The 23,821-nt window shown below is 43.9% G+C and overlaps 1 protein-coding gene across 1 annotated transcript in view; it reads right to left on the minus strand.

Annotated features, from left to right (window-relative positions):
* Positions 1-596: 596 nt before the first annotated feature.
* CDKAL1 (CDK5 regulatory subunit associated protein 1 like 1) overlaps positions 597-23,821 on the minus strand; it is a 537,841-nt gene continuing 514,616 nt past the window's right edge. The window contains exon 13 of the mRNA XM_049654971.1: positions 597-1,978. Within this exon, the coding sequence (XP_049510928.1) occupies positions 1,883-1,978 (96 nt within the window). The 3' untranslated portion in view covers positions 597-1,882. The remainder of the gene's footprint in view (positions 1,979-23,821) is intronic.

Here is a 23,821-nt window from a genome sequence, read left to right on the forward strand (position 1 = left end):
TTTGTAAACACCCATCAACAGGAGACCAGGTTAAAAGTGACCGGGGTAGACTTGCCCTGGATGGAGCCCAGAGAAAAGGGAGGCGGCAAGTAAGGGGCAGGAGCCGCCTGGAAACTTTCCCCTTTTCCGTCACTACACATGCAGAATACAGCAGGATGCCAACAGGCCAAACCTTTGGAACTTCAAAAATCACTCATCAAGCAGCCTAGCTCCTTACAATAATTTATTACCGATCTGAAAGCAAAGATCAAAAGGAACACTCCATCTCGCATTTATATATTCAATTCCTCATTGCCCAGTGACTAATTTGTAGAGGAATGAAGTCTTCACAAGGGAAGCCAAAATAATCTGAGGTGACTTTGATACAATGCCACAAAGGATATGAAGAGGAAGCCGGTAGAGGCTGCAAATGGCGAAGTTCCATTAAGAGCTCTAATAAAAGAATAATGGAATTTCCCTTCACTGTGAATTAAAAAATGTTAGAAGTGGGCAAAATTCAGACAAGTCAGGCAAAACCTTGGATTTGTCACAGCCTTTTATTGTTCTTAAATGTTAACTTTACCCACTGCTGCAATGATGTTAAATGGCTTCATCTTAAAAAAAAATGCAGCTTTCCCATCAGGAATCTCGTTCCCTTTGCTGGTGTATTACTTATCAGCCTGCACCTTCTCTCCCCTTTGTCAGGCACTCCCAGCTCTCTCCATGTCTTTCAAACAAATTGCCACATTCTGCAAAGCGACTGGTTTAACTTGAAAAATGTAATTTGAAATGATATAATTTTTAGTACCGTATATTGCCATGGTCACATGAAGCAGAAACACCTCGTTCGCAAACTGTTGGTGCTTAAAGTCAACTGGTCACTATAGAAACACCAGAAGCTACTGAAAATCTTTCAACTTCTATGAACAACTGGCACAATTTTTTCCTCCTGAATCCAGGCATCTCCCGTATTCTCAACTGAGGAAAATAGTTTTCACACTACTTATTTTGGCTAGTTAAAAAATCCCCACCACATGTCTCCTTGTAAATTCATAGATAAGGATTTAAGTTTATATTAGCATTTCAACTGTGCAAATTTTTTGTTCGCTTCTGAAATCACCTCGAATTAACAGATTTACTGGAACCTTACATGAAATAGAAGTTGTGCACAAGTCTCGGAAATCTTGTAATATATTTCCCTGTGATGATGTGGTGTGGAGCATTTTCCTCAGAAACAGTTAAGTGTGTGTGTGTGTGTGTGTGTGTGTGTGTGTGTGTGTGTGTTTTAAAGAGCCCTTATCTTTTACCATTATATGGTGAAATGCTTATAAGTAAAGATATTCGGGAATTCTTCAAATATGGGGAGCGCAGAACATGGGATATAAATGAAGCAAGACTGGCCATGAGTCTATAAAGCTGGGGCACAAACACGGAAGAGTTGTGATGCTATTTGGTCTTCTAGAAGGCAAAACTTTTGGCAGTGGGTATTTCAGATATTATGCGATATACTGCTCATTGTTGGGGATTTTATTTAGAAAGAAATAACTTTCTACCAGGAGCAATGGAAAACCAACAGTCGGCAGTTCCTATTTCAACGATCTTTACCAATTCAAAAGTCAAGTGCATCACTTTAGTGTTTGGAAGGGGGAAAAAAACCCCCAACCAAATAAATAATGCCCCCAGATCTGTCTTTCCATCGACTTTGAGATTTCAGTGACAATATGCAACTGCATTTTAATGTGAATAAAATAGAATGACATTAGTTCGGAAATAAAGATTTTCTGATTTCTTTAGAAGAGATAAAGAGTTGACAAATTAAAATGGAAATGTAAACATAACCGGAAAATGTACTTCAGAATCGCTATGTACTAGTGAGACTTCTGCTCTATGTTCAGAAAGACATCTAGCCAATACACGAATAACATGCTTCTCTTACCTTGTGATCATACGGATTGTAAGAATGGAACACCCGAGAGAGATCTTTTGTCCTTTGCTTTTTCTGTGGAAGAAAACACAAACATCTGAGTGGACAGGTGGCAAAAATATATACAGGCATATGGATCTATATGCAGACTTACCTATCTCCGTCTTTCTACCCATCTACCTGCATTAACATATTGTTTAGAGATTCTTCCTTGCGCAAACCAAGGGGCCACAGTGCCAACCTGGGACACAGGGATGCAATTAGAAACGAAAGCCACTGGATGGTTATGTGGGTGGTTGTCACAGACCAGGCAGGCAACCTTTCCTAGAGGTTTCCTGGTTGAAACACGAATCATCCTCAAAAAAAAACCTCTATTTTTAAACACACAACTCAGAGAGTAAAATGAAGGAAAAAACTGAAGAGAAAGAAAACCCAAACACATTTGAGGGTGTGCAATTTCACTGTAATACCAAGCGCTGTCACTCTGAACTAGGCACTGCTAGGCATCCTTTTAAACAAAATACCTTCATCTGGCTTCCTAGTCACAGTTGGGTCTGTCTGCTTGAGCCTCTAGCTGTATGCTGGAGGCCACCTTTGTCCTGTCACTGCTGTACGGCCCAAGTGCCTTGCCCGGTGTCTCACGCACAGTAAGCCCTCAACACGTATTTGCGACACTAATGAATAAATGAATACACCTGAGTTAGACGGGCATTTAACTGTAAGCATCTATAATGATGACACGAGCCTCCTATATCGTTATGAAAAGACAACCTCTTTTACCTTCTAATGATATGTTTTTCTCAAGCTGAACCCACTACTTGAGAACCGTCTCTACCTCCTGCTCCCCCAGTGTCTGTGACCCTGGAGAGAGGGTGGGGTTCTCTATTATCGTTGACTGTAAGAGGCAGATTGTTTTCTCACACACTGCGACCTGTCCACCCACCATAACGACCACAGATAATTTTGTGTATGGTTCTAGATCTTCTGTGCATATATTTTTATCGACAACTATTACTTTCAAAGAAAGGGGATCTGGGACTGCCAGGTGGCTCAGTCGGTTAAGCGTCCGACTTCGGCTCAGGTCATGATCTCGCGGTCTGTGAGTTCGAGCCCCGTGTCGGGCTCTGTGCTGACAGCTCGGAGCCTGGAGTCTGCTTTGGATTCTTGGTCTCCTTCTCTCTCTGCTCCTCCCCCCTCTCATGCTGTCAGTCTCTCTCTCTCAACAATAAACATTAAAAAAACTAAAAAAAAAAAAAAAAAAAAAAAAAAGGAGATCATTCTGTACACACTACCCTAAAATCTACTTTTTCCACTTCACAGTTTGTCCCTGCCAAACTTAAAAGAGTTGTATAACCAGATCTGAACCCCTTAAACGGGGTACTGCAATCCAAAAACTTCTGAAAGCTGAACTCTTTTCTGTAACTCATTTTAGTTCTTTAATAAAACAATCACCTTTGCACAAACATCTTTGCCAGCTTGACAGTGTGCATTTTTTTAAAAAAGATAAAGTACAGAAGAACAGATACAGAGTCAAATAGCATGCCACGCTGGTTACCCTGATGGATGAGGCCAAACGCTGCCCCAACTTGCCGTCTCACCAAGAGTGAACGAGAAGGGATTGAAGTGAAAGTTGGAAATTCTTTTTTTTAAGTTTATTTATTTATTTTTTGGGGGAGAGGGGGGAGGGAAAGAGAGAGAGAGAGAATAGGAGCCAGGGAGGAGCAGAGAGAGGGAGAGAGAATCCCAAGCAGGCTCCACACGCTGTCAGCACAGAGCCCGACTTCAGGCTTGATCCCAAGACCCTGGGATCATGGGTCAAAATCAAGAGTCAGGCACTTTTAACTGACTGAACCAGCTCGGTACCTCAAAAATTACTTCTCAATATACAGAGCAGATAAAACATCTTTAAGACAGATACTGACCATGTCCTCAGATGCCAATTATAGAATTTATTTCTTTGGGGTGCCAAGGTGGCTCAGTCCATTAAGCGTCCCACTTCAGCCCTGGTCATGATCTCATGGCTCATGGGATAGAGCCCCACATTGGACTCTGTGCTGACAGCTCGGAACCTGGATCCTGCTTCGGATTCTGTGTCTCCCTCTCGCTCTCTGCGCCACCCCTGCTCATGCTCTGTCTCTCTCTCTCTCAAAAATAAGTAAACATTAAAATAAAAAATCTATAATTTTTTTCTTACGTTTATTTAGTGTTCGCCATAGCTAGCCCCCTGCCGCATCTTACATTTCTGGCACAAGCATGGCCGGTCTGTCCTTGATACAGCCCACACCCTGCTTCGGACTCCCCTCTGCTGTTGTTAATCGGACTACCAGGTTCCTGGCTGCTTCGGTCTTCACTTGTGAATGAATCCTCGCCTGGTATCCATGTTTTCTTGGGAAGTACTTCCCGATTTCCTCCAACTCCAGGGTCTGTGTGAGCACGTCTGTCACACCTTCCTATGCCAGTGACGTAAGCAGACCTTCTGGCCTGGGTTGTACATGACCTTCTGCAGCCACTTGGCTAAGGAGTTGAATCTGCTATTAACCAGGATCTTGCATTAGAGTCATTTGTACACGCTCATTGCACTCCTATAGACCAGCTTTCCTATTTCCGCACTGTCTTTGGGGACACAATTCCACTTGCCAGTCCTTCAAGTCACTCGGCTTTGTTTCTACGTTCAGACACCTGCTAAAGGTCATCCCTCCCTGCCGCCAGCCCAAACCCTCACTCCTCCGTTCACCTCGTAAGAGGGCCTCCGACCACTAAACTCTAAAGTAATTCAACACTCCTTTTCCATGGAGAGCAAGGATGAGCCTCTAACTGATTGGAAATAGTCCCTTGGCTCTAGAAGAGCCCTAAAATCTGTATTGTACAGGTAGCTTGCCCACCAAGGTTTTCCTTAGCTTCTCATTTTCTCTGTCCTTTCCATGTACCCACTCAGTTGTGTAACAGTTCTTGGCTTGTGCTTCAATCAGAAGAAAAACGACGGATAATAACATTTCCTTTGGTACAAGATTCACTATAAAACGTGGAGGGACATTTTTTTTCATAAAGGAAACGATGCTAGGAAAGATAAAATATGGAGCGTATCAGTGTTCAATTTAGGAGGTGTCCAAAAGACTGTTCAGTCCTCAAATGGCTGAGCTACGACTAGCTTGGGTTGGCCGGTGGAAATGGAATATTCAGAGGTTGTTTTGTGTGACCTTTTCATGTGGTTTTGGTTTTATATCTCTATTTTGACAGCTAAAATCTATACATGTCTTTACCTCAAATTATTCTGGGAAGGAAGTGGGGTATAAATGACAAGTAAATAACAATTCGGATTAGCACCCAAAGCAGCCAGTGAGGAAAAATGCTTTTCTTTCTGACAACAAATTCATTATATACAAATACAGTGAAGTCTTGGCTATGAGTACTGAAAGTTATATGTATTGGTTCAGTTAACTGAAAACTACCACTACTTTTCCTATGAGGTCAGGATCATATAGCCCAGTGGTGTACGTTCTGGGATCCAGGGCAGGGGCTGATATAAATGATGGCCCATGGGCCAACCCAGTCCACCACCTGCTTTTGTAAGCAAAATTTTACCAAGACGCAGCCAGACGCTTCTGTTTACGTATCATCTATGACCATTTTCACGCTGCGAGAGCAGAGTTGAGTGGTTACGGCAGAGATCACATGGCCCATAAATCCTCAAGTATTTACTATCTGGCCCTTTACAGAAACAGTTAGTCACCCCAGATCTCAAATCTCTGCCTTGGACCACGTCTACTTGTAGCGATAGTTCCCGGACTCTGAACCTTGCTCCTTCCACTCGATGAAGACAGTTCAAGGACCAATCGTAACCTACACCCTGACACGTCAGGATGAATATACCAGTCCAAACAACCATGACCTGTCTGGCTCTCAGGAGTTAACTTGTGAACAGTCTATGTGCAGACACAATATTCCAAGTTGGCTCGTTGAGCGTGCGGAAATAGATATGGGGCTTTTAGAGCCTTCTGCGTCCACACTGTAATGCCTCATTACAGGAACTCTGAGATCTTTTGCTAAATTCTAGCCACATGGAAGATCTTACACGCAAGGGGCTAACGCGCGGCCATGCTTGGTAGCAAGCCGGTTTCTCACAGGCAGACAATGCTAAGGGTACTAGGCTACAGGACTTGTTGAGCCTTGCTATCAGCACTTTTAACTGAAACTGAGCGCTGAGCCAAAAATGGAATAATTAGATACTTTCCTATTGCATCATCGTGTGGGTCTAACCTACCTCCCACTTCTTAGCCTGTTAAAACAAACAACGCAGTCATGCAAGCACCTGCTAATTCTCCGGGTGTGTAAAAAGTAAACATGTCAAACAAGGTGTGTGATGTGCTTAGAACGAGGGTGCCCAACAACTCTGTCAACTGTACGAGGCACCTTCCCGTCACCTGCATCCCGAATCCTGCGGTCCAGGCTGCAGAGACGAGAGGGAGATGACAAGCGACTGTGTGCTGAGCCTTGCAGGCTGCGTAGGTAGCTGGGTTTAAGGCAGTCTGAAACTGTGGTAAAACTTGTAGATTTCTGAGAACCCCAACCTGTAGGTATTTCCTAAACTGCTTTGTATTTCACTCTCTAAGAACAGAGAACACTGATGACTCCTTTCATGTCCAAGTTTAAACTCCTTTTCGGACACAACCACCAAGCTAAAAGCCCCAATGGAGCATTTTTTTTTTTTTTTAACAGTTCAGGCTTCCAGACAGTGTAATCATTTCCATTTTCATCAAGGGGACACAGGAGTTAGATCTGAAAGAAGCACGACATATGATGAGAATCTGGACTTGGAAGGTGAGGTTATGGAACCAATCAAACTGTACCAATATCCTCCAGTTTAACTTCTCCTGGGCTCCCCGCACGAAGTCCGTGTTTTCTGTGCTCAGTGTCTACTTGTAGATACTATGATATAAATGTCTCAGTAAACCTAGTGGTAAGAAGCCGAAAGAGCAGGTTTGAGCTTCAATGTAGTAACTTCCTGTTTCCCTCTTCTGCATGTAAGGAGCTTGGAAAGTCACCACTCTGGCCTCACGGCAAGTAACAAGCTTGAACAGACTGAAAAACCAACAACTCTTTTTGGATGCATAAGGGAGGGAATAACAGAAGAAAGTGTTGCCCCCAGAACTGGGAGGGACCAGGAAGCCAACACGGGGGATGTGGCTTCCTGCAGTGTGAGGCTGCCATAGGAGCCAGCACTGTAGGAAAACCGGAAGGGTAACTGACGGATTGAGGGAGGCTCAGGGCAGATGACTATTAGGAGCTTGGGGGCGATCCAGTCATGGGACGGGAGCAGGTGGTCCACGACACGGAGAGATTTACCTCCAGGAGCTCAACCAGGTTCCCACGGTAAATATGGGAGAAAAATCTCCTGTGGTTTCTGGCATGGGGAGGGGACAAAGCAGCATTGTGAAACCAGCCAGAACACTCCGTTCTTAATAAGGCCTGCCCTCAGGGGAAACCAGTTAACCAGACTCTAACCTGCTTGGGTATTACCAGAGTCTAGCTAACCTGAGAAGGGAAATACCCAACCTCAGTCCACTTAGCCATCCTGTTCCACCCACGGAAGGAGGGAAACACTAAGAAAATGTTTGCAGCCCAGGGGCACAGAGTCACTAAAAGACTGAGCTCTAATCACAGGACTCTGGAATGCTTTCCCTGTCCTCACACCTCAACACCAGGTAACTCAAGGCCTATTTTCAGCAGTTCCTTTTGCTCAGCACATCACATCTGGCTATCAAGAAAAATTACAAGACATACCAAGTGACAAAAAAACTCAATCTGAAGACGGACCAAGCTTGAGGACCAGACATGGCAGCGTGCTGGATTTATCAGACTGGGAATTTAAAATATGTGGAGGGCTCTAATGGCTAAAGTAGACAGTATGCAAGAACAGATGAAAAATGCAAACAGAGAGATGGAAATCTAAGAATGAGCCTCCCCCAAACTCATCCCCCCCCCCAAATGCTAAATATAAACACTAACAGAAATGGAGAATGCCTCTGACAGGCTCATCAGTAGACTGGACATGAATGAAGAAGCAATCTCTGAGCTCAAGGCAGATCAACAGAATTCTCAAAAACCAAAATGAGAAAAGAACAAAGACTGAAGTGGGGGAAAAAAAAAAAAGAGAGAATATCCATGGGCGCCTGAGTGGCTGAGTCGGTTAAGCATCCAACTCTTAGTCTCAGCTCATGATCTCTTGGTTCATACAGCAAGGAGCCTGCTTGGGATTCTCTCTCTCTCTCTCTCTCTCTCTCTCTCTCTCTCTCTCTCTCTGCCCCTCTCTGGCTCATGTTTTCTCTCTTTCTCTCTCAAAATAAATAAACTTCAAAAAAAATTGAATATAAGGACTATGGGGGCAGCTACAAAAAGTGTAACATATGGGGTCATCAGAAGGGGAAGAAAGAGAGAAAGGAACACATATATTTGCAACAATAATGCCTGAGAATTTCCCCAAATTAATGTCAGACACCAAACCACAGATCTAGGAAGTTCAGACAACACAAGAAGGACAATGACAAGAAAACCTATTCTTTTTCATATTCTTATTCTAATGTATTCTTGAGAGACAGGGACAGAGCACAAGCAGGGGAGGGGCAGAGAGAGAGGGAGACACAGAATCCGAAGCAGGCTCCAGGCTCTGAGCTGTCAGCACAGAGCCTGATGCGGGGCTTGATCTCATGGACCGTGAGATCATGACCTGAGCCGAAGTTGGATGCTTAACCAACTGAGCCACCCAGGCGCCCCTATTATAATTTTCAAATTATAGTAAATCAAAAACAAATTCCTGAAAGAGGCCAAGGGTGGGGGGAGGAATTTCTTATCTATAGAGGAACAAAGATAAGAACTGTATCTGACATCTTAGAAACCATGCAGGCAAGAAGAGAAAGAAATATTCAAAGTGCTGAGAAGAAAAACCCATCAACTTAGAATTCTGTACCCTGCGAAATTATCCCTCAAAGATGAATAAATAAAAACCTCCTCAGACAAACAACAACTGAGGGAATTTGTTGCCAGTAGATCTCATTTGCAAGAAACGTTAAAAGCAGTTCTTTAGAGAGAAGGAAAATGATAGAGAGCAGAAATCTGGATCTGAAGGAAGGGCACTGAATACGTGGGGGGGAAAAGTGCAGGTAAAAGAAATTTTATTCTCCTTATTCTTAACTGATCTAACAGATAACAGTTTATTCGAAACAGTAACAGCAACAATGTACTTGGTTTTGCATGGATCTGTGTATGTGAACTGAATGACAATGACACAAGGCATGACAGGAAGAAATAAAGATGACTGTGTTATTATTATAAGGTACTCACACTCCCCTACAGTAGTATCATATGACATGGAATTGGATTTTTTTTTTTTTTTTTTTTTTGCTTGGATTGTTTGGAACTATGTATTGCCAACTCTATGGCAAACCACTAACACAGGTTCAAAACAAAGTATAACTGATATAGTAAGAAAGGAGAGTTTAAAGCCACTTATTTTTTCTTGTCCCCTTGTTGGCAGAGAGCTTGAGAAGTAGTTAAGCCCTGGCAAGGAGAAACAGAAGAGAAGTAGCCAAGACAACTCATCAGGCCCTGCCTGACCTTTGTGTCCTACAGGCACACAAGGCAATGACAATGGCAGGGTCTGGGAGTGTTAGGTTCTAAACAAATTCCCAAAGAGACTGGAGTCAAAATTCTATGTAATAAAAGCCAGGGGACAAGGACTGGTCAGTTAGTGCCTGCCGGGGACACGCATTCAGTAGGGAAGTCAGAGAACCACATCCTGAGGTAAAAGGGCCAAAAAACCAGCCAAGATGTGCAAGATTAAAAACAAATGACTGAGGGTCAAAGGGGTTCTTGGTAAAACTTGCAAGAACTAGGAGAATTAAGTGAGGACAGGGCTTAGCAAGGATACCCAGGACATGAAAGTCAGGGATAAGAATGGAAGCAGCTCGGAAATGCTAAGAGGTAAGTGAAGGTGCTAACAACCACAACTGTGGTCTGACGGTAAGGTAGGTCTCCTGTCTGCCTTGGGACCTTCTACTACACTTCCTGCCGGGGGCAGGCTCCAGGCTCCAGGCGTCAGGACGCGGGCAGTGCCAGGCTTATTAAACTCAGTCTGCGACATGCCAGCATTTGGTGGAAGAGGGAAAAGATTATAGCTTACTGGAGAGTTCAGGTTTTGATAAAGAACTAAAGGAACGGAGTCTATAGATAGATTATGCCATTTATGATTTGTAAGAAAGTAGGCTGGATGTAAGCACACGGGGAAAAGAAAGGAAAGGAGGTGGTGCCGTGGAACCAGAGAGATGGCTAGAGGACTAGAGCACACAATGTTGCAAAGGGGACAGTCACATCTAGGTCTCAGAAGGGGCTTCCTAATGGTGTGAGAGGTGGAGCACGGGTGCCAGGCTAGAGGCTGAAGGTGGCACGGCAGGACGTGGCAATGGTTCAGAGGAAAGGACAGCACCCCATCCCAGGTTCAGCTAGGCGGGGCGACGAGGTGGGATGGGTGGAGGAAGAGGGAGGGCGCAGGCCCTACAGCTCTTGGTGACCGGTTAGGGAAGGAGCGCAAGAGAGGGAAGGACGTGGATGGCTCTAAGATTTCAGGTTCAGATAACCACGGGAAGGGAAGCGCTCCCTGCACTGACATGAGGAATCCAGGCAAAAAGTAAGTTTTTGGGGGGTAAGGGGTGGAGGGTGGCAGGTGGGGTGGGGAACTCAGATTGAACAGAATGTGTTTGAACGGCTGGACGTGATACATTTGGGAGATAATGGGGGAGTGAGACATAAGGGTTTGGTGCCAGCAGAGAGATGGGGGCTATGGATCTGGGAATCATGAGCCTACAGGTGTAAGTTAATAAAGCAGAAGAGGGGATGTGATCACACGGGGAGCATACAGAATAAAGGAGGCAAGAAGTTGAGAGGAGAAGACGGAAGTTAACATCTCAGCAAATCAGCTCTCTGACCTTGGGCGAGGAATCCGCTCTGGACGTCGTGACATGAGGGGCCAGTGGTTCTCAGTGGTTCTCAACCCTGGCTGCAGGTTGGAACCAGTGAGGAACCTTTAAAATATACCAGGGCTCTGGTCTAGATCCCCAGTGGCACTGAGCTAACTGGCATGATGGGATCTATTTGAAAGCTCTCAGGTTTTCCAACGTGCGGTCAAAGTCGAGGACCAGCAGCCGATATGCTCCCTGAGGTCTCTCCTAGCTGTCAGCCTCTGTCTTCTATGTGGGTTCCCTGCTGGCCTTCAGCTTTTGCCATTCTGGGTTCTGAATTCAAACAGCATTTTCATTCTTAATGTCGATATTCCGTCAGCAGCTTTGCTTTACTTCCCAACCTCTTCCTTGACTCGAGAATGAACTCTCTTCAGGAATTCCTCAGGGGCACATCGAGGCTTTGGCTGCAGGGAATAGGCTACTGCTATATATCTAGTTCCCTTGGTGAGTGCTTCTGAAAAATTAATGGGAGGCTAATTTAATAAACCTGAAACTTTGTTTTGTTATCAATGTATAAAACATCAGAAGCTTAATTAAAAGCACTTGACGTTATCAGCACTCAATCACAATCTCACTCTTTATATTGGACATATTTGGATGGAATCCCTAGGATAATAATCACTCAAGATCACTAAGAAGAAAGAACAGGTCCCTGGAACCTAAAATAACGAATTCAAAATTAGTTTAAAAAAAAAAAAACATTAGTGATGTGAAATAGGTCTGGTGATCAAAGACACCCAAAACACTCAGGAAAACAAACTCTTCAGAATCTCATCTGCTTTTCCTTCCTAAGGCACGTATGTAATAGTTTTGTGTTCTGTGATAAATGGCTACAGTAAGGAGGGTGGGGAAAGTAAAGAAAAATAGGCTGCTCTAAGCCTACATACATTTTTCACCTCTTACTTTCTAGTACGATCTGGAAGGTAACAGAGATGACCCAACTTCGTCTATGCTCTTGAATTTCCTTCTCTGCTTCTGGTTACAGCAAATTCAAGGAGAGTTTCAGGTTCTTTAGAGTCTGGAGTCCCCACAGTGGAGGGCACGGCGTAGGCATGTCTCAGAAGACACTTAGAGGAAACAGCAGACTTCAAAGAGTGGGAGTTAGGAAACAGGGAAGCCAGTGAGTTCACCCATTGTTAATGGTATTCAAAAAAAGCCAACCAGCCAAATGTGGAGACGTACCACTGATTTTGAAGCACAGCAGGTATCAGAGGGAACGCTTTTTTTTTTTTTTTTTTCTTTTTGGCTTTGTGGTTTCTCAAATAACCTCAGTGGAATTGTGGCTGCGATAACCAGTCTCTCATTTTCACAGTGGGCGTGGTAAAGGAGCTCCTTAACTAGGCAACAAATGCTGGAGCAAAGTCTAAAAAGGGAATTCTGCATTAATTCAGCTGATAAAATATCAGTGGCCATATCTTCTTATATCAAGCTCACCTTATTTTCTAAAGAGAACATTTGTTCACAAGGAAAGGTCATTCTTTGGCGACAAAGGCGTGCCTGGCACAGGAGAAAGGGAAGGAGACTGAACTGTTCTGTAATGGTAGGAGTAGGTGTTGCCAAAATGTGTAGCCATTTCAAGCAGTTAGAAGAGAAACAGCCTTGCGACATAAATAAAACACCTATAAAATTAAAAAGACAAAGTCAAAGGGTCCTAAATACTACATACCACACAATGGTTCATTCAGAGTTCCTTTGTATGGGAACTTCTGGCGCTCAAAAGTAGCACACGAGAGTATGAGTTGCTATAAATATCAATTCAATATCACTTATCTTCAGTCTGACCTTCTAACGACCACAAAAGAGAGTTAACTTTACTTCTTATCTGGATTACTGTAGTAATGTTTTCTTTCCTGGACTCTCCGGGTCCAGTTTTTGTCCTCCAGATCAAGAACTGGCAGAAAATGGTCTGCAGGCCAAATTTGGCCTGGCCAAATTTGGTCTGGCCACCAATTTTTGTATAGTCCGTGATTTGTTTTTACAATTTTAAGTGGCTGAAGTAAAAAAAAAACAAAAAAACAAAAAACAAAAAACCAAAGAACAAGAATATTGGTGACATGTGAAAATTATACATAGCTCAAATTCCCATCAAGTTTTACTGGAACACAGCCACGCTCATTGGTTCTCGCATTGTTTGTGGTCGATTTTGCGCTCGGTGGTGGGGGAGAAGCGTTACAACAGAAACCGTGTGACCTGTAAGCCAAAAACATCTATTATCTGGCCCTTTACAGAAAGAGTTTGCCAATCCCTGCTCCAAACCGTTCGTGCCCAACCCCGGCTGCACCGACCACGTCTGGACCCCCTCGCCACGGATTCCGATGTAACGACCTGGGGTACAGCCCAGGATTTGGAATTTCAGCAAACATTTGCAGGTGATGCTAATGTGAAGCCACGGTCTGGAGCCACTGCTTAACCCACCTCTGAATAGAGGCCAGAGTTCACTTCCGAATGCACGGTCATCTGAGGTCACTCTCCCCTTTAACAACTTTCAAGGACGCCCAGCTCCTCAGAGAATCAAGTACCAAGTACCGCATCAGGGCTCTGCCTCAGGTTCCCGGCTAACACCAAAGACAACGTCTCGTTCCTGACGGACCTGCATTTTATCAAGCCCACATCTTGCCCACGCTGTTCTCTTTGCCCTGGAACGCCTACCCTACTATCTCCGTGCACTACATTCATCCTGAAGAGCCCGGTTCAAAGATCACTTCTTTTGTGCCGGATCCCCACCTCCACCCACCAGACAGAATTTTTTTCTTTCAATTTTTTAAATCTTTATTTATTTTTGAGAGAGAGAGAGAGAGAGAGAGAGAGAGAGAGAGAGAGAGAGGGCACATGAGCAGATGAGGAACAGAGAGAGAGGGAGACACAGACTCCAAAGCTGGCTCTAGGCTCTGAGCTGTCTGTCAGCACAGAGCCTGACGTGGGGCTCGAAACCGTGAACCATGAGGTCGTGACCTGAGCCGAAGTCAGACACTTAACCGACTGAGCCAACCAGGCGCCCCCAGAAAGAATCTTTTTAACTATGTGCTCCCACAGACCTTTGGCACTTACTGTGCGTCAGCATCTCCTGGAGAGCAGACACTGCGTGTTGGTCATCGGGGAGGCCCTTTTCCATCCACAAGACTTTATTAAATTGCTTGCACATGGGAGCCACTCGGCAAACACTGCCATCCCCTTAGTCCCTCGTATTTGGGTCTGAGCTTCATTGAGCCGTCTAGTCCCTCAAACCCAACACTCAGGTCACCGATTCCCTGCAGGATCTCAATTCATGACACAGCACTTCAACTACTGTCACCTCTGTCTGCCCACCCTTTGCCCTCCGCCTTCCCCGACCTCCACTGATGCGGTCGCTCGCTTGTGTCCTGAGTGATTCGGAGACCGTGTGTGGATGGAGGCCTCCCAGTACTCCCTGCTCATTGCTCTGTGAGGAGCCAGTCTGCGGCTCTTCCTGTTCCTCGTAAGAGCCACCCACAAACTCTTCCTGTCTCTATTCTCACCCTATACATCTAAAATACATTCTCCCAGGGGCACCTGGGGGGCTCAGTTGGTTACGCATCCGACTTCGGCTCAGGTCACGATCTCGCAGTCTGTGAGTTCGAGCCCCGCGTCGGGCTCTGTGCTGACAGCTCAGAGCCTAGAGCCTGCTTCGGATTCTGTGTCTCCTTCTCTGTCCGTGCTCCTCACCAGCTCACACTCTGTCTGTCTCTCTCTCAAAAGTAAATAAACATTAAAAATTTAAAAAAATAAATAAAATACATTCTCCCACCTCTAAAATTTAGTTACTAATTGAATGACACGTTCACTCGTTTGACAGATTTACTGTGTGTCCCTCACGTTGCAGGGACCATACTAAGCCCTGGTGAGACAGAAAGCAAGCCAGAGGAGGCCCCTGGATTTGAGAAACTAGAGGGGAGAAACAGTGAGTGTGCTTAACTGGGAACCAAGCACACAGTAAATACATATGTTTGCTGAGCAAATGAAAAAGAAATACAGGGTGTTCATATTTGGTACTAACACTGCTCACACCAAGTGGCTACGCCAATAAACGACCTGTCTATGATTCTTCCATAGATTATTAAAGGCGAGTTTATTTTATGCTGGAATTATTTTTATAACTATAAATGCAGTTCAAGATGATAATTGTAAAAACTCCCGAATTTGAAACTTGTTTCCCCAGGGACTCTGCTTTCTTAACCCTTTCTCTGACAAGTTATACACAGGATTGGGGAATGACAGCATCCAGTACCTTTTGCTGGGTAGAAAAATATTAGGAAAGGACAACATCAACAGTTATATGTCGTGGAATACCCTTACTTTAAAAATAAATCAGTAAATATAAGAATCGATAACATTTCAGAATATACTGATCAGTAGTCAGATAAGTGACGTATATTAGACACTAGGTTTGTAACACACCCAAACACCTTATAACACAAGAATAAATATCATCCCCCCACCAAATTCCTCCTCCCTCTGGTTACTTTGAATCTAAGTAGTTTGACAAAGCAAAGACAATAGCTTTTAATCTAATTCCTGTAAAATCTTCTTTCACACAACTTTGGCATTTAGACTAATTCCTGGGTTTACTGGTATACAGACCGACTCATAGGTCTAGTGATTACTCCTGCATGAAGAGGTTTCACCGTTATTTTTATTTTTTTTTAAGTAGGTTCTACACTCCAACCTGGGCTCAAACTCACCGCCCTGAGATCAAGGGTCTCATGCTCTGCTCCACACACAGGCCAGCCAGGTGCTCCTCACTGTGGTTTTTAGAATTTAAAACATTCCTTTGACGTATGACAAGATAACTTCCCTCACAGTGATATTTTAGAAGAATCAGCAGTTACAGTGTTAAAACTCTGGGAGCCCCTCCCACTATCATGATCCGGCAAAGAGTGTGGGCCACAGGTCTGCTTCTATGTCCTACAATGTTTTTGTCTCCAGTTTTACTGTGTTATAAATTACTTGAAATTAGGGAGAGGCTGGGGACAAATGGTTTAACTGTTTTCTACCTGCTTAATAATAATGTCTGGTACCTATAAATTATTTCAGTAGGGACAAAGTATACAATTAAGCAAAAAGCAAAAACAGGAAGTCGTATCAGAGATGGAATGGTGCGAGAGTACTATTCTGCAGGTGGATATAACACAGGCAAGGTGGAGCCGTCTGTATTTCTCTGTTGTCACCACATATCTGTCTTCCTCTTATTTGTGGAGAGGTGGTAATGTGCCTTTACTGACTCGCACATTCCACGAGAATGCTTTTGGAAGCCCAACGTCGTGAAATACAGAGTTGGGCAGTCTGGATCTGCGCGAACTCTATTAACACTCAGAGCCTCACCCCAGCTTCCAGAGGCTAATCCACATAGCACCCAGGGGGGAAAATGATGAAAAAAGAATGGAGAAAACTAAATTTCTCTGACCTACAGATAAGCTGCTGTATAGTTCCAAAAACTGATCAAAACCAATGCACCTCCTTCATGACCCTGCATAACCCCTGGTGTCACCCCATTTGAAGAGAAGCTTGAAAACTGTTCTATGTCAGTTATTGCTGCATCTCCAGAGAAACCCACGACTCGTTTTTATTATGATTCCACGACTGGGACCTGGAAGGTCAGACGTGACAATGTAGGGTTGATAACTCTCCTACTTTCTACATCTAATTTAGCACCTACTGTAAAAAGTCATTTCTATCAGCCATGCACCATCACTGAGATCTCTCCCTGCCCCATCACACCAATAAGGAGAGTCTAAAATTCATTTCAGGGGTGGCTGGGCTTTTTGACCTATCTTCTCCTCAAATACGATGTCAAAAATAGACGGATTTTTGTTCCGTATATTGAACACACACATTTTCTTTTTTATCTTTGGCCTTTATGATCAGAGAGTCTTTATTTGATAACCACAAGACAATTTAATATACAGTTCAATCTTCTCCCTTCTCTCGTCCTCATGACACTTCAGACTTCAGTGGAATCCTTTTCATACTGTACAGCAAGGTTCCTGCACAGGCAGCTAGTCGGGGACAATCTCTGAGGCTGGCTCTGTCCTCACCAGAAAGAAGGCACAGGTACGTATGTGAGTGGGTGGGAGCAGGGGGCAGGGGTGACGGCTGAGGGCCCATGAAACTAGAGCAAAGGCAAGGCAGGAGGAACATGAAAAACGAGGCTTCCCTTGAGCCCAGTCCAACACCTCAAAGAACCCCAGTTATTTATAATCCGTGTTATGTAAGTTTTCGTAGAAATGAACCCATATTCACATAAATAGGAAAAAATGCCCAGACGGTTGGTTCCAAATAACCGTCCTGACCATTTAAGGCCTGAGGAAACAGGCCAAACGGGGTACTCTGACCACCACAGACTGCACGGCAGCTGAAGCATCGCTGTCCCATCTGCCAAACTCCCTCTCCACCCTTAGGGGGCCGGGTCCGCCACAGAGATCGTCTGCAGGCCAAGCACGGGCCTGTCCGCTCGGCCTCAGGATGCTGCCTCCCCGTAAGCGCCCGGCTCTCCTCTCTGCCTCTTTCCTTCCCTTCCCTCTTCAGAGAGGAAAGGACCCCACCATCCACTTGCTGCGCATATCCTGTTCCTTCTGCTTTTCCACTGGGAGAGGACAAAAGGACAAAAGGCCTCCAGATCTAACATCCCTGCAAGTTTACGATGCGAAATGGCAAGAGTACCTTGGAAAAAGCTCAATCAACTGCCTTGACTGTGATGATTTTAAAAGAGTTATGCTTAAATGAACTTTAATCAATCTCAGAGTCTAAACATTTTTTTTTTGACATTTATATAGTGGTTTCTATTTTCAAAGTGCTCGCAACTGCGTTTTAATGATAAGCACTCGTTCACTCAAATATTTACTGAATATCTGCTCTGTGCGTTTTTATCAGCAATCAGCCCCCTTCCTTCATGCAGTGACTCCATCTACTGGCTTTCTCGGTTCCCCAAGAGCCAAGAAGCATAAACTTCTTTTTTTACTTCACAGCAACGCTGGAAGGTCTTTATCAACCTATTAATTGTAGGAAAACGCTCTGTGCTCTTTTTACTTCTTTCTCCTTTAATTACAGCATCTTCTTAGCTCTTTATACTCCCGTGTACCTCCAACACATTTCCAGGTTGGAGAGTATGCTTTGGTGTTTGTCTTGGGAATTCTCCATGTGTTTGTTGCTGTGTTTAGTAACTCTGCTAATCCTAACCCCCTGAAGAGGCAATTGGTCAGTTTTTTTTTTTTTTTCATATAATTGGTTTTGCAACGCATATTGAATCTAAAAGGGTCAACCCGCACCACAGTCTCCCAGCTTCCCTTTCCACTTTCTGCTTCCTTAGAAGTAACTCCCCTTTGACTCTCTGAGTTTATTCTTTTGGTATATTCTTTTGTCACCACATTGCTAAATAACATGTCTTCGTGGTGACTCTAATTTTTTTTTTAATGTTTTTAATTATTTTTGAGAGAGACAGAGACAGAGAGACAGAGCACACGTGGGGGAGGGGCAGAGAAAGAGACACACACACAGAACCTGAAGCAGGCTTCAGGCTCTGAGCCATCAGCACAGAGCCCAATGTGGGACTCAAACTCATGAACTGTGAGATCGTGACCTGAGCCAAAGTCAGACGCTTAACTGACTGAACTACCCAGGTGCCCCTAAACTTTTTAGCACTAGATACCATCGACTGGTTTCCCACTATGGCAAGTGAGTTTCTAGTCCCTGCCCTGCCTGCTCACCTCCTCTGCCCAATACAGCAACACCACACACATCCTGGTCGGAATTCAGCTGTGTCGTAACTATGATTATATGTCCTTTCCTGTATATTTTATTTTCCTTGGAATTAAAAAAAAAAAAAAACACCTCATTTACATATTTGCTTAATTGTCTGTGCGTTTATCACCAATTCAACCTCAAATTCTCCTCCACTGACCCAAATCAGTTTCAAGAAGCTAATTCCCACTAAATACGTATCCTTTTCATTTTCTTGAAGAAGGTTCTCCCAGAGCTTTCAAGTCTGCTCTGAGGGAGTCTGGTTGCTCTAAAGTACTGACGAATGGCTCTCCCTTCCACTGCCATTCTGCAGACTCTGTTCACCCCTCTGTGTTGTTTCGTTTCCTTTATCTTAGATCCTCTCTCTTAGTGTATTCTCTTGTTTTGATGATGCCCAGACAGGCAATAAGTCTCCTGAGGGACATGTGGGCGGCTCAGTCGGTTGAGCGTCCGACTCTTGATCTTGGCCTTTGAGAGGTCTCTCTCAAAATAAATAAACTTAAAAAGAAAGCTTCCTGAGCAGGAACATGCTGAATGATGCTTTGGTAGGATATTAAATTCTAAGACGGAAAGCATTTTAGTTTTTTCAGAATTGAGAGGGCATCACCCACTTGTCACTTGAAGCCATTCTGACTGTTGATCCTTCGAATGTGGCCAGACATGCTCTCTTGTCTTGACATACAGTTTATTTCTCATCCATAATGCTGGGTCCAGTGTAACTGCTTGCAGTCTGGCATGGCATGTCCTTCAGACACAGGAAATGCCCTTGAATCATTTCCCTGACAGTCTCTCCCTTCTCTGTTCAGTCTTTCTGGAATTCCCGCTATTTGAATGTTGGGCTCTCTTGGAATTGGTCCTTTAATCTCCCTTTTTTGTCTATTTTCTATGTAATTTCTTCTTTTTTTGTTTCCTGGAGATTTCCTCTATCTTCCAACTTCACTGAATTTTTAAATTTTGCTACTAAGTTTTTAATTTCTAAGTATTGCTTTTGTTCTCTAAATCATTTTTTATGGTATCCTGATATTGTGTTATGAATATACCTTTTCTCACTTCTCTGAGAATATCAAAGATATATATTTTTTTAAGTTTTCTTCTCCCTGAATAGTCCTGTTTCTCCACCACCCCGATCACCCCTCTTTTGTTGGTTTTGGCCCAGTCCTTCTTGTTATTTGGTGGTTTTCCTCAGAAAGGAAAGGATTCTGGAACTCCTTGATTGCCTATTCAAGTTTAAGGGTAAGGGATTGTTAAGGAATGAACTCTGTCTCCCCCAAAATTCATATGTAGAAGCCTTAACTCCCAATGTGACAAATAAGGCCTTTAAGGAGGTAATTAAGGGGAGGGGCTGGTTGGCTCAGTCAGTAGAGCATATGACTCTTGATCTCAGCATTGTGAGTTCAAGGCCCACATTGGCCATGAAGCCTACTCTAACAACAACAACAACAACAACAAAAAGTAATTATGGGTAATGAATTTGTAAGGGTGGGACTGGAAAAGGAAGAGAGATCAGAGACCCTTCTCTCTCACTGTGCACTCAGGAGAGGAAAGGCCATGATAGGACACAGTGGAAAGGAGGTCATCTACAAGCCAGGAAGGGAGGTCTCACCAGAAACCAACCCTGTCAGCATCGTGATCTTGGATTTTCAGACTCCAGAAGCGTAAGATAAAAATTTCCGTTGTTTAAGCCACAAGTCTGTGGTATTTTGTTACGGCTGCCCCAGGAGACCAATGTAGAGACTAAAACTGATGGAAAGTTCTGAGCCTACCTATGGCTGTGCTTGCCAATACGGGCCTTACTAGAGAGTGACCTGGCTGGACTGATTCTGGAAACTCTGATGCCAGCATCTTTTCAGTGTTGGACTGGCTGGGTTTCCCAAAAAACTCTTCTAAACTCTTGCTGGGAAGGTAAAGGCAGGCATGAACGCCAGGGCCCTAGCTGCATGAAGAAACAAAGAGAGCACGAGGTATCCGTATCTATGTGGACCAAATCCCCCTCGCCCTCAACCATGCCCAGCGGCTTCCGGTCCAGGGACCTTCTTATATAGTCCTGTGATAGTTGATTTTATGTGTCAGTTTGACTAGGCCATGGAGTACCCAGACACTTGGCCAAATATCCTGGGTGTTTCTGGATGAGATTAACATTGGAGCTGGTAGACTGAATAGGGCAGACTGTACCCCCCAGTGTGAGAGAGCTTCATCTCATCAGCCAAAGACTGAGTCTGGGGCAAGTCCTCCTGACAGACTGACTGAGCTGGGGCACAGGTCTCTTCTGACCTTTGGACTTGAACTGTACCACTGGCTCTTTTTGGGTCTAGAACCATCAGCTTTAGGACCATAACTTACATCACTGGCTGTGCTGGTTGTCAGGCCTTTGGATGTGGACCAGAACCATATGATGGCTCTCCCAGTCTCCAGCTTGCTGACAAATCTTGGGACTTCTCAGCGCCCCTCCCTCCCTCCCTCCCTCTTTCTCTCTCTCTATACGCATGAGGGTATGTACACGTGCACATCCTACTGGCCCTCTTTCTCTCAAGATCTCTTGTACGTTTGCCCTTCAGAACAAGCTTCCAGTCTTCTGTCAGGGAGTGAGGGACTATCGCCTGGAAGCCCGAGTTGGGGAGGAAATGGGGACATCTAACCTCTTCTTACCCTTTTCCTTATTTTAGTCCTCTCCCTTCTTGCCTCGTTCTCCTTCCAGAGGCGCCAGCTGATTCTTGGGCCATTCAAGGCTGCTTCTCGGTTTGGGTTTTGGCTCTTCTGCACTGCCACGGTGGTGTTTAGGATACTCTAGGGAGATGAGCTCGCTGTCAACCATCCATCTATTTTCTTGCCACCACAGCTTTGTTGCTGCTATTTCCTCTCCTGTTTTCTTTAGCCTTGCAGGTTAATAATCCTGTAATAAAAACCTCTGCACTGTAGTTTTATATAGTAGGATTCGGAAGAGAACGAAATTTGATCTATCTAGATCTTTCTGTTCAAACCTGAGGCCGAACTTATTCTCTGACCAACTGTTAGTACTTTTAAAAAAAAAAAAATCTCTTAATTCACTTAGCTCACATGTTACACATCTGGAATTTTAGAAGTTTATCTTTCAAAACAATCACTTTAAAGAATAAAGTTAAGTGATAATCTAACGTTAGAACCCCCAGCATAAGAGTGAAGAATTCTGGGATAAAACTAGAAGTTATTTTTACGTATTCTGTTTGTGCATGTTTAAGAGATACACACGCACACACGCACACACACACACACAGCATCCCTTTGTTCTGGAGGCTGTTTAAGAGTAACCCATAAGATCAGTCTCTATCAGCAAAAGGCACTGTGAAAGTAGCATTTACAACTCTTTTTCGTTTGTTTTCCCCAAACACAACAGATTCTGTGTTTTCTGAAGACTGTGCTCAAGGACAGAAGGGACCAAGTGTTCTAGCTACGAAAAGCAATCGAAGGTGTCAAAGTTGGGCTTACCCCTTTGGCCAAGCTGGCACTTAGAGTCTGGCTTAATCTACAGCCTTGATGTACATGCCACCCTTCGTAGGACAGAGATCAGACCAAAGGTCAGCAAAATGTCTGGCAGTGTCGGCACACAGTAGTCACTCAATAAACGTTAGCTCCTCTTATCAACGTGTGTGCTTTGTATGTTCTCACGAACATAACTCTGGAACAGTTCAATAGTATCACTGTATTCATTATCTTATCACAAGCTAACACTTAACAGGTGTCTATTCGGCTATAGTTACAAAGATGGAACCCTTGTAAACTTTCTCCGTAAGTGAACAGATGTGTGTCTCCGTAAAGTCAAAGAATGATGATGGCGTTCATGCTGTAGAGCAGCATCTGAAAACATCAATGAGCTGATGATTTCTAACCACTGCTTCGGTTCATATGGAAATTTCCATTTCAATTGCTTGTATCTATACATTTTCAAAAATTCAAAAGCAAAAAAAAAAAACAAAAACAGAAACAAAAACCAAAAAACCAAAAATCAAAACCCTCCAGTATCTCCAAACCTTACAGAATTAGCATTACATTTTCGGCCTATGCTGCTCCCCAGATTTTACTCTGGCTTATAAAGTCTGACCTGCCCTGACCCTTGTTCGTCTTGCCTTACTGCATTTCCTAAGAGATTTCAGCCATACTGCCTTCCCTTTTGTTTCTCCATGCTCATCCGTTCTGAAGGTCTTTGTGTGAAAGCCAAGGTTGGCTCCTCATCCTTATCAAAATTCAGACATTGCCTCTGCAGAGAGGTCTTTGCTGATCAACACAAAGGATCCACCCAGTCATTATTTAGTATATTAATCTATTAACGTGCAACATAGTCTCCGGTATTTTGCTGATGTTTGTTTGTTTGCTGTTTCCCTCGCTAGCTAGAATGTAAGCTCCATGAGAAGAGAGCCCTTACCCAAGCTGCCCATCACCACAGTGTCAGGCACCTAGGAGCACTCACTAGGTATCTGCTGAATGAATAGGAAGAAAAAAGAAAGATCACAAAGACAGTCCTCATGATGACATAAGGTTGGCAAAAAACCCCAACTTTAATCCCACACTTAAAAAATACGGGAGGGCGCCTGAGGGCTTCAGTCAGTTAAGCCTCCGACTTCAGCTCAGGTCATGATCTCACGGTTTGTGAGTTTGAGCCCCGCGTCAGGCTCTGTGCTGACAGCTCAGAGCCTGGAGCCTGCTTCGGATTCTCTGTCTCGCTCTCTCCCTCTGCCTCTCCCCTGCTTCTTCTCTGTCCGTCTCTCTCAAAAATAAACATTAAAAATTTTTTTAATATGGGAGACAATTAAGTTTCAAAGTCCTGAGGTACAGTTTCTTTGGTCCCTTATATCAGGCTTGGAGGGTCTCTGACATGGGCCCTACCAAGGAATACTGGGCCTGAAAACACAGTGTTTTACGGTAATGAAATTTTATCCCTTCTAGTAACCAGAAAGTAAAAGTTCATTTAAAAATTTTATTTTTGGTTAATTTTTTAAGCTGTTAATTATCCAGGCCAAGATTAAAATACAACTAAACACTGATGATTTGAACAATTAAACAGGTGCTAAAAAAAAAAAAAAAAAAAAAAAAGGCAATAGGCCCCAAGCAGAGTGACTTATGCTAAGCCCCACATCACCAAACGAAGATGTTAATTAGAGTTCCGGCTGTCCCAGAAACGTAC

Source organism: Panthera uncia, assembly GCF_023721935.1.
Source record: "Panthera uncia isolate 11264 chromosome B2 unlocalized genomic scaffold, Puncia_PCG_1.0 HiC_scaffold_25, whole genome shotgun sequence".
NCBI classification, from domain to species: domain Eukaryota; kingdom Metazoa; phylum Chordata; class Mammalia; order Carnivora; family Felidae; genus Panthera; species Panthera uncia.